Here is a 15,943-nt window from a genome sequence, read left to right on the forward strand (position 1 = left end):
TTTTTTCATTGTATGACAGAATCAGAGTGCAATATGGACTTTTCATTTTGCATACCCTTTCCACCGAGAAAGAAACGCCATGAAAATGTCCACATATTGGTCTTCAGGAGTGCCTACACTTCTACCGGGAGTGCCTGATACTTCAAAAAAACCCAGAGACAGGCAGATTTCACTCATAGTCTGCATTTTACTTTACAGAGCTGAACTCCTGTGTAAGTCACAAGTGGTGCTTTTTTCCGGAGAGGGTGTGAACACCAGCAGGCTGTGCTGCCATTCAGCGTGACCTGGATAGGCTGGAAAGCTGGGCAGAGAGGAACCTGATGAGGTTCAACAAGGGCAAGTGCAGGGTCCTGCACCTGGGGAGGAACAACCTCATGCACCAGTACAGGCTTGGAGAGCAGCTCTGCGGAGAGGGACCTGGGCGTCCTGGTGGACGACAGGTTAACCATGAGCCAGCAGTGTGCCCTGGCTGCCAAGAAAGCCAATGGGATCCTGGGGTGCATCAAGAAGAGTGTGGCCAGCAGGACGAGGGAGGTTCTCCTTCCCCTCTACACTGCCCTGGTGAGGCCTCATCTGGAGTACTGTATCCAGTTCTGGGCTCCCCAGTTCAAGAAAGATGAGGAGCTACTGGAGAGAGTCCAGCGGAGGGCTACGAGGATGAGGAGGGGACTGGAGCATCTCCCCTACGAGGAGAGGTTGAGGGAGCTGGGTTTGTTCAGCCTGGAGAAGAGAAGGCTGAGAGGGGACCTAATAAATGCCTCTAAATATCTGCAGGGTGGGTGTCAGGAGGATGGGGCCAAGCTCTTTTCAGTGGTGCCCAGCGACAGGACAAGGGGCAATGGGCACAAACTGAGGCACAGGAAGTTCCGTCTGAACCCGAGGAAGAACTTCTTCCCTCTGAGGGTGACGGAGCCCTGGCCCAGGCTGCCCAGGGAGGCTGTGGAGTCTCCTTCTCTGGAGATATTCAAGACCCGCCTGGACAAGGTCCTGTGCAGCCTACTGTAGGTGACCCTGCTTCGGCAGGGGGGTTGGACTGGGTGACCCACAGAGGTCCCTTCCAACCCCTACTATTCTGTGATTCTGTGATTCTGTGAACGATGCTGCCGACAAGGGCTGGTGGGGAAGGCTGTGGGCCAGCACCAGCAAGTGACAGTGGCTTTTTTTGCAGAAGAAAGAATAGGGTGGAAAGCGCCAGTCGTGTATTTCCCAGAATTTCACTCAGCAAAGCTGAGCACAGCCTGGGATCTGTTTGCTGAAGCAGGTAACGACTCGTCCACCACTCTGGGGAACGGCAGGTCTGGAGCCTCGCTGAGTTTGCTGCTTATCTCAGTCCTTGGTCTCTGCTGAGACCGACCGCAAGCCGGGGGGAATGTTTCTGGGAAGCCTCCGTCACCCTGCTCTCCGCTAGGAAAACGCTTCACTGCAGAGGCACAAAACTAGTTCCAGCAAATGCCAAACCACCAGCTCAGGCCTTCCAGTCGCTACTGGCCGGCTGGGTTCATGAAAAGGTGAAAAATTTTGCATCCCAGATCCCAAATCCCACGACTCACTGCTTCACAGAGCAGGAGACAAAGCAGCTGGCACAGACGACTGAACGTAAAGAGGGAAAAACAAGAAAAGGTTCAGCTGGGAAAGAAGCGGCGAGGGGAATTTCATCACCAGATCTTAACTTCAACATCATCACCTCAGAGAGCTGGCAGCTCAGGTACGGCGAGGCCTGCCCGAGCAGAGAGGGCTTCACACCACCCAGCCCAGGACAGCAGAGGACCGGCGGTGTGCTGGAATGCTTTTCCCCTGTCACCTTTAATAATCATTTCTCATTATAATGGAATCAGACTCGTTAGCAAACTCGGCTGCCTTTTTCCCTTTCCATGCCTGACTCCCATTCCTGCCAAGCTTTTTACACTCAAAGGAGGCAGAGTTCACAGAATCACAGAATCACAGAATGGTCGGGGTTGGTAGGGACCTCTGTGGGTCACCCAGTCCAACCCCCTGCCGAAGCAGGGTCACCCAGAGCAGGCTGCACAGGACCTTGTCCAGGCGGGTCTGGAATATCTCCAGAGAAGGAGACTCCACAGCCTCCCTGGGCAGCCTGGGCCAGTGCTCCGTCACCCTCAGAGGGAAGAAGTTCTTCCTCATGTTCAGCTGGAACTTCCTCTGCTTCAGTTTGTGCCCGTTGCCCCTTGTCCTGTCACTGGGCACCACTGAACAGAGTCTGGCGAGTTGAAGTGGAAAGGTGAGAAGTTTGCAGCTAAATAAGCAGCTGCGGCGACAGAGCCGACCTCCCATCCCCGCAGGCTGTGCCAAGCCCCCAGCTCAGGTCCAGGCTCTCACCTGTGGCCGTTCGCAGGAACCGTCCCCTGCTTGCAAGAGGGACCACTTCGCTCTCCGCGTTCTACCTCCATGACCGCGTCGCACTTGCGCTTTGCTGGCACGTGTATTTGTCCAATGCTTCCACCTTGTTTCCCATGATGGGAGGCAAGAGAAAAATTGTTTTGTTGCCATCCCACTTTCTACAGCCCTAAAGGGGACTGAGACAGCTCTTGCTCCTGGCTGACCTCGCTCGCTGCGTCTCCCACCCGCCTCTTGCTGGCTTGGGCAGAGGGACCCGTCTCTGGTGCTGGGACCCGTCTCTGGTGTTGGGACCCGTCTCTGGTGTTGGGACCCGTCTCTGGTGTTGGGACCCATCTCTGGTGTTGGGACCCGTCTCTGGTGTTGGGACCCGTCTCTGGTGTTGGGACCCGTCTCTGGTGTTGCCTACGCCTTCGGCTGTCGGAAGCCAGAGGCGCGACGCCCGGTTGCTAATCCCCGCGGCACGGCGATGCGGGTGTGAGTAACACACGGACAGAACCGAGCTCTTGTAGGAAGACAATGTATTTATAAAACGTGGGGCAGAATCAGCATATCCCCCCAGTTGTAACAGAGAGGTGGCCCAGGAGTCGTCTTGAAGGCACAGAGCCACTTTAAGGCAGGTAATTCAAAGGTACAATTCAGATATTTAACACAAGGCATCGGTATCTAAAAAACAATCAACTTCAGACATCTATAGGCAACGAGAAGAGGCGAGATGTTCATACCAGGCAAACATTAAAGACAACAACTCACATTATCGCTTTCACACCATACACTTCTCTCAGAATCAAACCCAGCCCCTGTTTGTTCCCTTCGCTGACCTGCAAAAGAAGCCTCAGATCCACAGCTCACAGTCCTGAAGACGGAGTCAGCGTCTGTGGGCAGAGCCGCCTTGCCGTGCGCCCCGTGGCTGGGGGCCCGGGGTCCCAGCCTGGCCACGTCCTGCCCCAGGGAAGGTCCCTTCTGCGGCACGGCCCGTCATCTCCCCAGCTGCCCCCAGCCAGAGCTACCGGAGCAGCTCCCTGCTGCTGCCTGATGCACGAGAAATCCCGTGCAACCCATTTCCTCCTCCCGCCGAGGCAGGACACAGCCAGGATGCACACGGAGGCCAGGAACTCGGGGCAAACCTCACCGCAAACTCAGGCACGGCTTCCTGAAAAGATCCTGCTGACAGAAACGTGATGGACTCTCCGGGGCAGGCAGCTTCCCAGCCGTACTGAAGCCAGGTTCCCTCTCGCTCTCTGGGAGTCGTGCCAGACCCAAAGAGGTGCCCTCGTCACCGCATGGCTCCGGGGCTACGTGCTCCTGCCGTGCTCCCCGCTCTCCCCCTCTGCACGGCTCTGTTTGGGGAGAAAAACTGCAGGTTGGTTTGGAAGAGGGGCAGCAGCCTCAGAGCAAAGCCTGGTGCTGCTCCTGCTGGATTTGCTGCTGGGCAGCAAGCTGGGCAGCGTGTAGCCCCTTCTCTCCCTACAACCCACAGTGGTCTCTGAGCAAGTGGGCTGGAAGACAGCTTTTGTCCCCACAGGCTCTCTCCAAGCTCCTCCACGGAGGCTGCCAACTAGTGCCAATCAGTATTAATCATGTTTACTACCCCAACACTTAAATACCAACTAAAAATCCCCACTGTGCTGGAAGGGGAAGAACATCTGTGACGGCAGCTCTGGCAGCGGGGATACTGGCCATCAGGAAACTGGGCTGAAACCCACTAACTCCTTACATCTCCACCCAAGGAGTCCTCATGAGGTAAACAGTTCTGCTTGCCGCTGCCCTGGGTTACAAGGCATGCAGGAAGGAGCCCAGTCACAGTTAAAGCACGGAGGTGAAATCCCCAAATTCTGCTGGCAGTGCTGGGGTGCGGGCTACACCCTGCTTTCCAGTCCACTCTTTGCTGACTGTCCTCTGTGGTGAGGAAGAGGCGTTCCTGGTATTGTTTAAGCCAAGTGAGCTACCTTCTGGATGCAGTTAATTCTTGCCAGTGTCTGCAGATGAACACCAGCTGCTAACTTTCGGTGCTGCAGACCACATCTAAGCCAGATACGAAAGCACACGGTACCAATAACCCCTCTTCCCTGTGCACCACGTGAGAGCCGCCACCGAATCCATCAGCTCTCCGTCTGCAAAACGCGCATCGAGCCGTTCTCTGCCAAACAGCTGGGTCCTGCTAACGCCCTGCCACGTCCCGGCGCTCGCCCTCGCCACCAGCCTCTCCCCATTCCACAGGGATTGCGTGACGGAGCCAGCCCGGACAGGCTGCGGAGGAGCAGTCCCGGAGCCCGGAGAGCAGCTCACCTGCACGCTGGCGGGGTTGTGCCTGTGTCTGAGCGAAGCACAGGCTCCGACACGCACCGAGAGCACGACTGACACTGCACATTCCAAGCAGAAACAGGACTTAGTGCAACATTGCATCACCGGGCTCTGGCCTCCTAAACTCCCGTAATACATTAAAAAAAACAGTAGCGTTGACTGTGGTCAGCGTCTTCCCTCTCACCCCAACAGCAGTGTTCCATTTCTTAGTCTCTAGATGGGGAACATACTTTCCCTCAATAGAAAGACTGCTGTGGCTTGGGCAGAAGGATAAGGCTGCCCCTTCCAAGATACTCAACGTCTGTGGACTCAGAGACACAGCTGCCTCTCCTGTACCTCCCACCGTATCTGCCCACTGCACAGCAAAACCTTCTGAAATCTGGTTGACTTCTTCTGACCCCGTCTGTCACAAAAGGCAGACCAAGGCAAGCAGCTGATCTGACAAGATTTCTGTCTCACGTGCCAGAACGTGCATGTTGAGTTTTCTACTGCAATAGTGGAACTTGGTGGACTTGTCAAGCACCACAGAATTAATAATAAAGGAGTGCCCGTTCCGAACTGGCATCCACTCCACCAGTATAAAAAACAAACAACTCCAGTACCATGCCAGCATTGCTTGTATCCTGCATACGTCCATCACTCACTTCTCAACAACTCTCCCCAGGGCCGGGCGCCAGGAGCAGCACCCTACCTCACGCTCTCACCTGAAGCTCCGACCAGCAGCGGCCTTTTCAGCACAGCATGGGGAGACCAATGGTGCAGGGCAGAGTGCTGACTGTGCTGGGATTTCTAGTCCTGTAAAACGGTTACGGGGTTAAAAAATCTTCCCTTGCATTAACGGGAGTTTTAAGGGCTGAGAATTCCATCTAGCATCAGGCTGGCTGTGGTCAGAGGCTCTTCCCATAGGTCTTGCACCAACACCAGCATGGGTCTGCCCATCCTTTTATTCACTCAGCCCTCTTCTGTCCTCACTGTTCTTTGCACCCAGTGCAAGTGCCAAGGCCTGAGGCCACCTCCTCCGTACCGGGCCAGAGCTCCCAGGGCTGTTCCAGAGATGAAGCACCAACAGATGTGTCGGTTCTTCAACCAAGAAGTCTGCTCTTTACATAAAAGTCAAACTACGACAACACGTAACTGCGAGGCCATAACTTATTAAATTAACCTTTAGATGCTGCATAAATGTACAGGATTTAGAGAGCAGAATACTCTGTCTCCTCTTCTTCTGACAAAATCACAATATTTCAACTAATAAAATATTGCCACTTCTTCCCTGCTAGGGATTCCCTGATATCGTTAGGACAAACACACGTCTGTCAGATAAGGCTGCGAAGTTCCTCCTGAGATGCCCTCCTCGCTTCTCTGTACAACCCCTCCACTATCCTCAGGCAGTGGATCAATAATTTAGGTGGAGCTGTAACACCAGCCCCTGCCACCTTGCCTAGCTGCAGGCAAACGTGGCTCTCGTGAGGGAGGTGTACTCGCACCTCCACCCATGGCCCATAATCTGCTGAATAGAAGCACAGTTTTTCGTAATGACTAACACGAAAAGCACAGAGAAACGTCTAAGCACCAGCAGCCTAAAGTGCCTATCAGCTCCTCCACATCCAGATTTCCTTGGATCAGCACACGGTCATGTGGACACAACACAGTTCAGAGAACTTACTTTGGTCCCCTTTTCAAAAGCATGGATACTGGAAAGATGGGGGGAAGGAGGGGAAATGGGGAAGGTTGGGTTTTTTTTTCTTTTTTTCCTTCAAGTATTGAAAGAGAAGCTGCATTACTGTAATAAACCATTCTGGGCTTAGCTGGGATTTGTGTTTGCTTGGTTTGCATCACGCAAGACTCAACGGGAAATATGGCACCTCTCCCATTGTACCATCTGCCAGACCGCATGGCAGGAAATACGAGTCCTTCACTTGGTGACGTCTCCCCCACACGCCCTCCCAGCAAGACACAGATCCCACGTCTTGGATGCAACGGCTCCCAAGAGAAGCTCCCGCTCCTCTAGCCTGACCGTCCCTTCCTCAGCTGTGCCATCCCATTCAGAAGGCTCTGGAGGCAGAGGAAGAGTTTGTGTGCTCAGCTGTGTGCCTCGATAAAGTGCACGTCGAGACGAGATGGTGGACGGCGCTGCTGGGCAGCTTTGGGGTTGAAGGCTACAGTGTCTTCAGCTGGCGCCGGTTCCACATGCCCCGCTTCGAGTGAAACCAGTGGAAAAAGTTTCTCAGGGAGAGACGCTCCACTTCCAGCCCGGCCTGCAAGATCCTGCCATAAAGAAGAAGGTTAAAATTAGGGAAAACTTGACCACAAAGATACAGAATCACAGAATCACAGAATGGTCGGGGTTGGAAGGGACCTCTGTGGGTCATCTAGTCCAACCACCCTGAAAAACCAGGGTCTCCTGCACGGGACCTTGTCCAGGTGAGTCTTGAATATCTCCAGAGAAGGAGACTCCACAACCTCCCTGGGCAGCCTGTTCCAGTGCTCTGTCACCCTCAGAGGGAAGAAGTTCTTCTTCATGTTCAGACGGAACTTCCTATGCTTCAGTTTGTGCCCATTGCCCCTTGTCCTGTCTCTGGGCACCACTGAAAAGAGTCTGGCCCCATCCTCCTGACACCCACCCTGCAGATATTTATAAGCATTTATTAGGTCCCCTTGCAGCCTTCTCTTCTTGAGGCTAAATAAGCCCAGCTCCCTCAACCTTTCCTCATAGCACAGATGTTCCAGTCCCCTCACCATCCTTGTAGCCCTCTGCTGGACTCTCTCCAGTAACTCCTCATCTTTCTTGAACTGGGAAGCCCAGAACTGGACACAGTACTCCAGATGGGGCTTCACTAGGGCAGTGTAGAGGGGAAGGAGAACCTCCCTTGACCTGCTGGTCACATTCCTCTTAATGCACCCCAGGATCCCATTGGCCTTCTTGGCAACCATACCCGGGGGTTGGCCCCAGGAAACCTCTTTTATGCCATCCTGTTGTCAAGAGACTGCAATCAAATTGAAGAGTCCCGAATAGCTCAGAGGTATCTCGTCCCCACAAGCAGGCATCTCACGACACATGCTGAGTGTTTATGCACCCCTGAGAACAGGACTGGTTGGGAGTGGGCTGCACACGCCAGGCTAGGAGAAAAGACAGGTGGCAACATGGGATTGCTCAGGATGCTCACGTTTTCTGCAGGTATCTGACAGAAATGACAGGAGAGGCCCCAAAACCTAGAGCTACAAACCCAGAGGCCGATCATTTGTACAGCAGAGATCCCTTATCATAACTTCTCAGAAATTGTGACGGTGCCTAGTGATTTTTCTATGTCTCTCTGACAGTTGCTCTCCTGGGCAATTGCTACACATGGTACGGGAAGTCTGAGGGACCCAGACTGGACCCACTGTGCACTGCGCTGCTTGGAGTGGACAAAGTCTTCATGATCACCAGTGCCCCATCTGCCCGTGGCCAACCAGCAGTGTGGCTGGAAGGCACCAGGAAACTGCTCCTCTCTGCTGTTAACAGCAGCTGTAGTGGTGTATTTCAGGTCCACTCATCTACTAGGTTTGAGGTCAGGACACGCTCAGAGACTCTCCCTCACTGACTAAGCTTATGGTGGCATCAGTCACCTCAGTCTCCTCAGATCCCCACTCATAGGTCCTCCAGGATCTAATGGGTCTCACCTCCTCAGCATATGAATGATGACAACTGATGCCTACCTGTCCAGGAGTTCCCAGTCCTCTCCTCCCCAGCGGTCCCGAAATTCTTTTGTGTTCATGCCTCCGATCTTGTCCAGGTCAGACTTGTATATGCCCAGGAGACCAAACCCATTTACCTCCCAGTAGCCTAAGGACAGCACAAAAGAGGCACAGGTATGTTGGTGCTTTGAACCACTGATGACTCCAGCATGGCTGCTGGAGTGAGACTCCAGCTACTTTTAGCACAATGTGGACACCAGAGAGTCAATTTGGCACCAAGGCAGAGCCCACCATATTAAAGCTTTGGGAAATGAGAAGGGCTTGTGGACAGACAGCACGGGCCGTCCTATGAACTTGCCAGCAGAGCCTCTCACATCTCCTGTCTGGCAGCATAGTACCTAATGTAGCTGGACTGTCCCAGCTTCAAAGGGTTGCCCCTGTGCCTGGATGGCTTAGGATGGACACCTCTGTCTAAAGGAAGTCCTGTGCTCAGATGATCTGTGCCACTTTCCACCCCCCGACTTGGGTTGGTTTCCCTCACACCCAGGCTACCAGTACTCCTCAGGACAGGTTGTGCCCCCTAAGAAAAGAGAGAAATGGACAGAAAGGAGTAAAGGAGGGGTTTTCCAAGGTCCTTAAACCTACAGAGAGCCCTGGGCGATTACCAGGAGCAATATCATAGAAAGGGCTCTGCTGGCTCTTTGATCTCAAATTCCAGGTGCGTGACACTGTTAAACCCCATCCTATGTCTAAAGCACTCTCACCTAGTGGCCCTGGAAGTACCTTAAGCTCCAGACTTTGATAGCACCAGAGGAATAAATCTAGAGGTGGCAGGCACCCTCCTTCTTTCCCCATTCTGCAAGGTCTGAGCCAAAGAGGCTCTGTTTCCTCTTACCATCAGGCCACTGTGGGGACATGCCGCAGTGCAGCCTCATAACCATGGGTGCAAAGGCCATCTTGCCTTCCACACAGTGCTTCCGGATCGAATCGATGACCCCAGCCGGGAAGTGGATGTGGAGGTCGCACAGGAAAATGATGCTATGCGGGTCCTGGAACCAACCACGCCGATCGGGAAAAAAACAGGTTGACTTTAGGGAGGTCTTTCTTTAGGGGTGTGAAGACAGAGATAAGGGAGTGAGTTAAAGAGCCATTTGTTGCTAGATCAGAAATTGAGATCCTAGGGGCTGGCAAAACAGCCACTGACTGGCTGTTGAACAATGGGCATGAACTGCTATGACTGTGACCTGGCTCACAAAGGTGCTACTGCTGATTTCCCTCCTGTCTGATAGTCCAGCAGGTGGGCCAAGAACCGAACGGACCACAGGCTCCTTGGAGTAAGGGGTGAAACTCTTACTCTGGAGGGACAGGAACCACACCTACGCTTGATCTGGTCTGCAAGGCTATTCCCTTCCTTAAAACCCAGCATGTTCAGTATGAAAGGCAAGAGGTAGCACCAGACATATGCTGTTTATCTTCCTGTCCACCCCAAGCTCCCCAAACTTACCGTCACGAGGTCTATCCCCGCCTGCAGCCCAGCAGAACGCTCGAAATTGCCTGTCAGCTTCAAGTACCGATAGCTGGGGGTCAGACAGGAAAGAGAAATTCATCACGTCCACACCGGGGAGTGCAGAAAGCACCGCTCGTGCTACCCCGCGGGCGCCATGCTGTGGAGCTGCCCTCGCCCCCCTGCACCCTCCCAAGGAGGAGGAAAGCCTTTGCGGTGTGAGTGCACAAGCTCAGCGCCGCTCCAGGTCCCGGAGTACCCTGAGGGTCTTCCCCCTTGTACAGCAAGGATAGGGCAGTCCCTAGCAAAAGTCTTTCCAGCTCTAGACCAGGTCTGTCCTAGGACTAGACCTGCTACTGGGAACCCCTGGCATGTAAAGCAAACGACCAGCCAAGGCTGGTGCAGATCAGAGTAGAGTAAGCCAGACAGTTACTCCACCAAGCAGAGTTCCCAGAGGTCTCCAAGCTCTCTGTCCCGTTTCTCAGCTTTCTCACCTTCTCTGTCCTCCCCCTGCCCCATCACTGTGAGACTTGCTTTCTCTTCTCTCTTGGAAATTTGAACACAAGCCAGGAGAAAAGGACATGCATCTGGATGGATGACTACAACAGGCCCTGCCTTACAGTTCTGTAACACTATTATATGCAGTATACGTGTATGGATTTCATAACAACAACGTATTCGTGTATATGTGCAAGGTCTGGGTGGATGTTATCTCTTGGTTTCCAGCTGCAGGAAGCTGTGGCTGGTCAATACACAGAGACTGGCAGATGCGCTGTGCTTGCAGGCGTAAGCACGTGAGCAGTTTTTTGTGACGAAGCAGTAATCTCACCTGGGCAAGGCAGACCTTTTCAGAGCCTTCTCTACATCCATGTCATCGCTGCTGTAGTCCGTGACGATAATGTTGAAGTACGGATCCTTCGTGACTCGGAACAGCTCTTCCATGTCAGAGATGAACTGCAGCACCCAACGTGCCTGGTTTTTCACTGGTTGTATTGCAAGAGGGGGAGAATCAAAGCAAAACTGATTTCAAAGATGGTGTGGCTTCTGAACAGGTAAGGTTTCTGGCCTCCCCTCAAATGCTGCTAACCTTGCAGGGATGCTGAAACAGGCCCAGGCTGAAAACCTGGACCAAAGAGCCCAGGAATCAGTGTGGGTTCTTTCCCAGTGTATGACAGGAGTTTTCTTTCAGCTTAGAAGCCATGGGAGTTTGGGCCCTGTCACATTTCTGAGGGGGTTTAACCTCGAGAGAACAGAAATTGGAAGTGACCCAAATAAGATGGCTGAGGCTGGCCCAGACCCACTCTTCAGGACTGCCCTCATGGGAACTGCCCATCGTGCCATCCCTCGACGTCCAGGGCAGGCAGGTCCCCCTTACCTGGCACCACGAAGTGAACCACGGCATGGTGATTCCAGGAAAAGCCCTGGGGCCAGCACAGCTCTGGCTCGTTGGCCACAGCCATCAGGTGCCGCTGGCGACCCCACACCAGGTTCCTCATCTTCCTCTCCTCCTCCTCATCGCCGCCAACACCCTGCCAGCCTCGCGCAAAGACGTACTCGGAGACGCGGACGAGCCGCTCTCCCTGCTCCAGCAGCTCCAGCTCCAGCAGGTAGCGGCTGCCCCGCATGCGGTCCTGGCGTTTCTCCACGTTCACGATACGCTGCAGCTGGAACCGCCTGCAGGAGATACAGCCGGGGTGGGCACGTCCCCTGTGCACCAGCCCCTCTCCCACCTCCCAGCCCGTTCAGCTCTGCTAGGCTCTTTCCTCCTGGTTAGCACAAAGCTTTTTGTCCCCAGCTTCCCTCTGCTTTGCTGCACCGCTTCCCATGGGAAGGTTGAGCACCTGTTTCCTAAATCCACAAGCATGTGGGATTAGAGCTGGGATTCCAGCCAAGACAAAATAGTTGTCAAGGGAAATGAAACAAAGGTGACACAGAGAATAACAAATGTGTCTGATTGATTGCAGGGCTGGTAATAGCGAGTGTATTCAACACCTCCTACAACGACCTTGGCACAAGGAGTGTGTTTGGGCTAGTGAAACTGGCTGATGACAGCTTATCAGCCAATAACATGAAGCAGGACTGAGCAATCACACCGTAAAAACTGGGGTGAGCTGTGGGTTCAGAATGGCCAAAACAGGATGAAATGCCAGGTCATGGCCTTTCAGATCATAACAAGAGTTTCTGCTGTAAAACGGACGCTTATCAGTTAAAAATGCTGAGAAAAGCTTGTGTGTACTGATCAGTTGCACCATGTGATGTGGCCCAGAAAAAAAAAATGCAGCCTTAAGATGTAGCAAGAGGGCTACTTCCAGCAGGGACTGCGGACTAGTAACACCCATTTTATACAACATCCACTTATGTACAGGAAAATTAACCCGAACTGAAACCTGCATGGAGAAGGACAGAGAGGAAAACTACAGAAACAGAGGCCAACTCAACAGAAGAGTCAGGAGTTGGATTGTTCGGCTTACAGAGGCTCAGAGGAGGTACATCTGTTTGCCAGAAAGGCAATCAAGATGCTAAGTCTTGAGAAGAAAAAGAACTATATCAAGACCACATAAAAACAGAATACCAGTACAAGCTGGTCATCAAAGCAGCAAGGAGCTGAAACCTCTTCTCAAATCAGTAACAGGATCTAGAAATCTAGCTAGTTTTAAGTCAGAGGTGCACACGTTCAGGTAACGGTGTAGGGTGGTTGGCTGTCTCCGAGGTCAATGTGCTCATCCACTTTATCTGCTAGGTCCCCTCTGGTCCTATGTCCTCAGTGATTCACAGGCTAAGATGTGGCAGGCATCAAACCACGAGCATGAGGAGCTCCGGTCCTACTTCATGTCAGCAGGGTTTCTTAATCTTCAGCTGGTAAAACGCTCCCAAATGCTCCACAATACCTACACTGTGCACGGAGGAAACCAGCAAAAGGCCAGTGATGCCAGATGGATGGAAACCGCCAATCTGTCACGCTAACTGCCACCAGCTGTCGGAGGATGATATTCAGCCCCCAGACATGGTCTGGTGTCCAACAATTCCCATTTCTCAGCCAAAAGAGGTACTTCAAGCCCATTTTTTCTACACAGATCCCTTGCCTGAAGTTTTATTTCCCACGTCTAGTTTATCCTCTGATTCCCACTAGCTCCTCACACAACAGGTATTCCCTGTGCAGCGTGGGACACCAGCTCCTGGACACTGCCCCGTGGTTTTCACACTGTGCCTTACCCTTTGCTCCTCTGGTTGAGCTTCTTGAGGAAGACACGTGTGACTTCCAGGGCCTCCCTTTCCCTTAGCAGCAAGTTTCCTGACGTGTTGCATTTCAGGTCAATCCAGTCTGTGCGCAGCATATGGAAGTCCAGGTTGCTTGTGCTGAAGGTCTGCTCCCAGTTCACCGCCTGGTCAAACACTGGTATGTAATCAAAATCCTCCTCATCATCCTCCTCTGGCTCACCATCTGCCTCTTCCTCTTCCTCTTCTGCTGCCACAGGTCCAGACTTGCCCTTCACAGGAGATGCCATCTGCGCCTCTCCCTCGCCCACGTCCCCACCGTTGGCCGCCTTCTGCTCAGCAATGTAGGACTCCACTTGGTCCAGCCACTGCGGCAGCCCGGGCTGCTGGCTGGGGCTGGCCGCGCTCGCAGCGTGTCTGCCGGCTTTGCCAGAGACTGGGCCTGCCTTCCTGGCTGCCACGGTGCCTGCTGGCTGCAGCCCATCCTCAGCGGTGCTGAGGCCTCCTCGAGCTCTCACCCCTTTGGGAGCCATGACCCCTGAGTCCCTGGGGCCACCAACAGGCTGCTGCTTTTGAGACATGGTCCTAGAAGGGGGGTTCGCCTTTTTGACAGGCGCTCTGCCCTGGATGGCCCTGGCGTGCTGCGGAGGGCTCCTGGAGTTGTCTTTGACGCCAGCTTTTAAACGGGGTCTTTTCATTACTGGGTGCCCGTCCAGGACAGCCTGGCTGAGGCTTTGGTTCGCCGAGGCCAGCGTGGCTGATTTGACGCCAGACCTCTTCGTCCTTCCCCTCTGTAGCCCCTCTCCCACGCTGCCACGCATCACCGAGAGGAGCCGACGACGCTCCCGGAGGGAATAGTCCTCGTGAACGTTGTCGCTGCCCACCACGCTGCTGGGAGCGTTGCCTGCCGGCTCTGCTCTCCCCGTGCCGGGGCGCTTGGGGGGACCGGTACTCTCCGCGTCCTGCTCCGCGTACTGCAGGTCATCCAGGTTCCCCTCCTGGGAGCCTGCAGGAGTAATCACAGTCACACCTCCGTCATCCTCCCGCTGCCGTCCCTGCCCTGACCCAGGCACCGGCCCCGCTGGGGGCAGCTACTTCTCGCCTCATCTCAGCGTTGTCTCTCCTGCTCAGAGGGACAGGGATGCTCTCGGACACAGGAGCGCTCTTGGTGGTACCAACCTCTGCAGCACCTATCAGCCAGCATGGCCGAAGGCTGTGGAGGGGTCTGGCTTTGCCTTTAGCTGTTGGGCTTTGCAGGGCAGGTGCAAGCACAGGCTGCCACGCTGCACACCTTTGGCTCTGTCACTTCTGCCCACATTTTTGCTGGAAATGCACCTCAGCTAAGCTGCGGGCCGGAGAGGTAACTGTCATGTTGTCCACTACAGCCCACTGTTTGGTGACCTCCCAACCTGCCCTGAAGAGAAGAGAAAGGGGCAGCAAAAATCTCCTCCAAGCCACAGCAATCTGGCAGGGAAGGGCCATCACTTGCTTGGCATGGGAAGTCAACAGCTTGTTTCAGCTGGTGCTGGAAAATCACACACTAAAGTGACAGGTAAAAGGATCCCCCAGGCTCTGATGTCAGGGTCCTTACCTGGCTGCTCTGTCTTTTCTCCAGAGTCCAGGCTCTTCTCTGGCCGGTCCATTTTCATGTACTTGTAGAATCCAAATCTGCAGAGGAAAGGGCAAAACACAAATTTGATGACAGTTAGTTTGCCCTCTTCAAAAAAATTACAGCTACCTCTTCAGAGGTGATGGTCCATTACTCTGGTTGCATCTACTCAGCATCTCTAGATCCTCCTTTCCTATCATCATCACCATCTTTCCTACCTTTGGGCAATCAGATCTTACTCTGCACTGTCAAAGATGTCTGTTTTCCTTGCTTATCACCTCAGTCTCTCAGACATTTTCTCCGAAGTGCAGGAGGAAATCCCAATATAAATACCCTGAAACACTTCTTTAGCCTCCCTTAAACTGCTCCTTAAAGCTTGCTTGCGATGTAGTGCTCACAAATGCAAGTCATCACGCTGCAAAAGCGTCTCAGGCAGGTAATTGCAATGATCTCCTTCCCTCTGCTCTCATACCACTGCTGTCTGTGTGCTGTCCTCATATGTCTGTGTGCTTCAGGCTTTTGGGAGGGATTTCCAGGACTGCTTCCCTCCACGTGGGCTTGATGCCAAGCAAAATGGGACCCTAGTTCCCAAATCCTGTCACAATACAAATGAATTGTCAAAGCAATAAACCTGGGTGGCAACTTCCAGCCCATGGGAGCCACCTTCTCCATCCTTCACTACGAACCCCAGTCCCAGGAGCTCCCTCCAAAATCTACGACACGATCTGTTGTTCCAGCCCTCAAAGCAGTCCTGTAGGGAGGAAGAAGATCCTGAGCATAGGGAGGCCAGCATCAGTTATCTCACTGGAAAACTGACTCTCCTCATCCTGCAAAAAAGTCCTCCTGGACGGAGGGGAGCCCTCACACAAGGTGTCTGCCTGTGGCAAGTGGGAGCACGCCAATGGCAGCTCCCTGGCAGGGCCACCGCTGGGAGCTGGACCCCAGTGAAGACAAAGGACATGCATTTATTCCCCCAGAGAGATGCCCGGTGGTGAGCACGGTTCGGCTTTCACAGTGATGGCCATCAGGAGGCTCCAGCTGCTGGCAGGCAAAGTTTGCTGGAAATCCATTCCCTGATGTAGTGCAACAAAAACGCTCTGACCCAGCTACTGGGTTAACAGAGCAAGCAAAGCAGCAGCAGCAGTTCCCCTTTGAGGCCTAAAAGTATTTTCACTTAAAGGCAGCATAGGCTGTCAAAAGAATCTACAAATGCTGCAGTTTTGCAAGGCTTAGGGAATCTTTAAGAATCAAGAGACTCCTGCAGAAGTGAGTCTGAAATTCCA

General features: G+C 53.5%; 1 protein-coding gene across 1 annotated transcript in view; it reads right to left on the minus strand.

Annotated features, from left to right (window-relative positions):
* Positions 1-2,856: 2,856 nt before the first annotated feature.
* The window catches only part of B4GALNT3 (beta-1,4-N-acetyl-galactosaminyltransferase 3), a 71,612-nt gene continuing 58,525 nt past the window's right edge, over positions 2,857-15,943 (minus strand). Inside the window, exons 13-20 of the mRNA XM_075428861.1 lie at positions 14,643-14,719; positions 13,049-14,057; positions 11,211-11,509; positions 10,665-10,818; positions 9,836-9,908; positions 9,227-9,380; positions 8,353-8,479; positions 2,857-6,921 (exon numbers count right to left, since the gene is read on the minus strand). Coding sequence (XP_075284976.1) covers positions 6,813-6,921; positions 8,353-8,479; positions 9,227-9,380; positions 9,836-9,908; positions 10,665-10,818; positions 11,211-11,509; positions 13,049-14,057; positions 14,643-14,719 — 2,002 coding nt within the window. The 3' untranslated portion in view covers positions 2,857-6,812. The remainder of the gene's footprint in view (positions 6,922-8,352; positions 8,480-9,226; positions 9,381-9,835; positions 9,909-10,664; positions 10,819-11,210; positions 11,510-13,048; positions 14,058-14,642; positions 14,720-15,943) is intronic.

Source organism: Opisthocomus hoazin, chromosome 8 (genome assembly GCF_030867145.1).
Source record: "Opisthocomus hoazin isolate bOpiHoa1 chromosome 8, bOpiHoa1.hap1, whole genome shotgun sequence".
NCBI lineage: Eukaryota > Metazoa > Chordata > Aves > Opisthocomiformes > Opisthocomidae > Opisthocomus > Opisthocomus hoazin.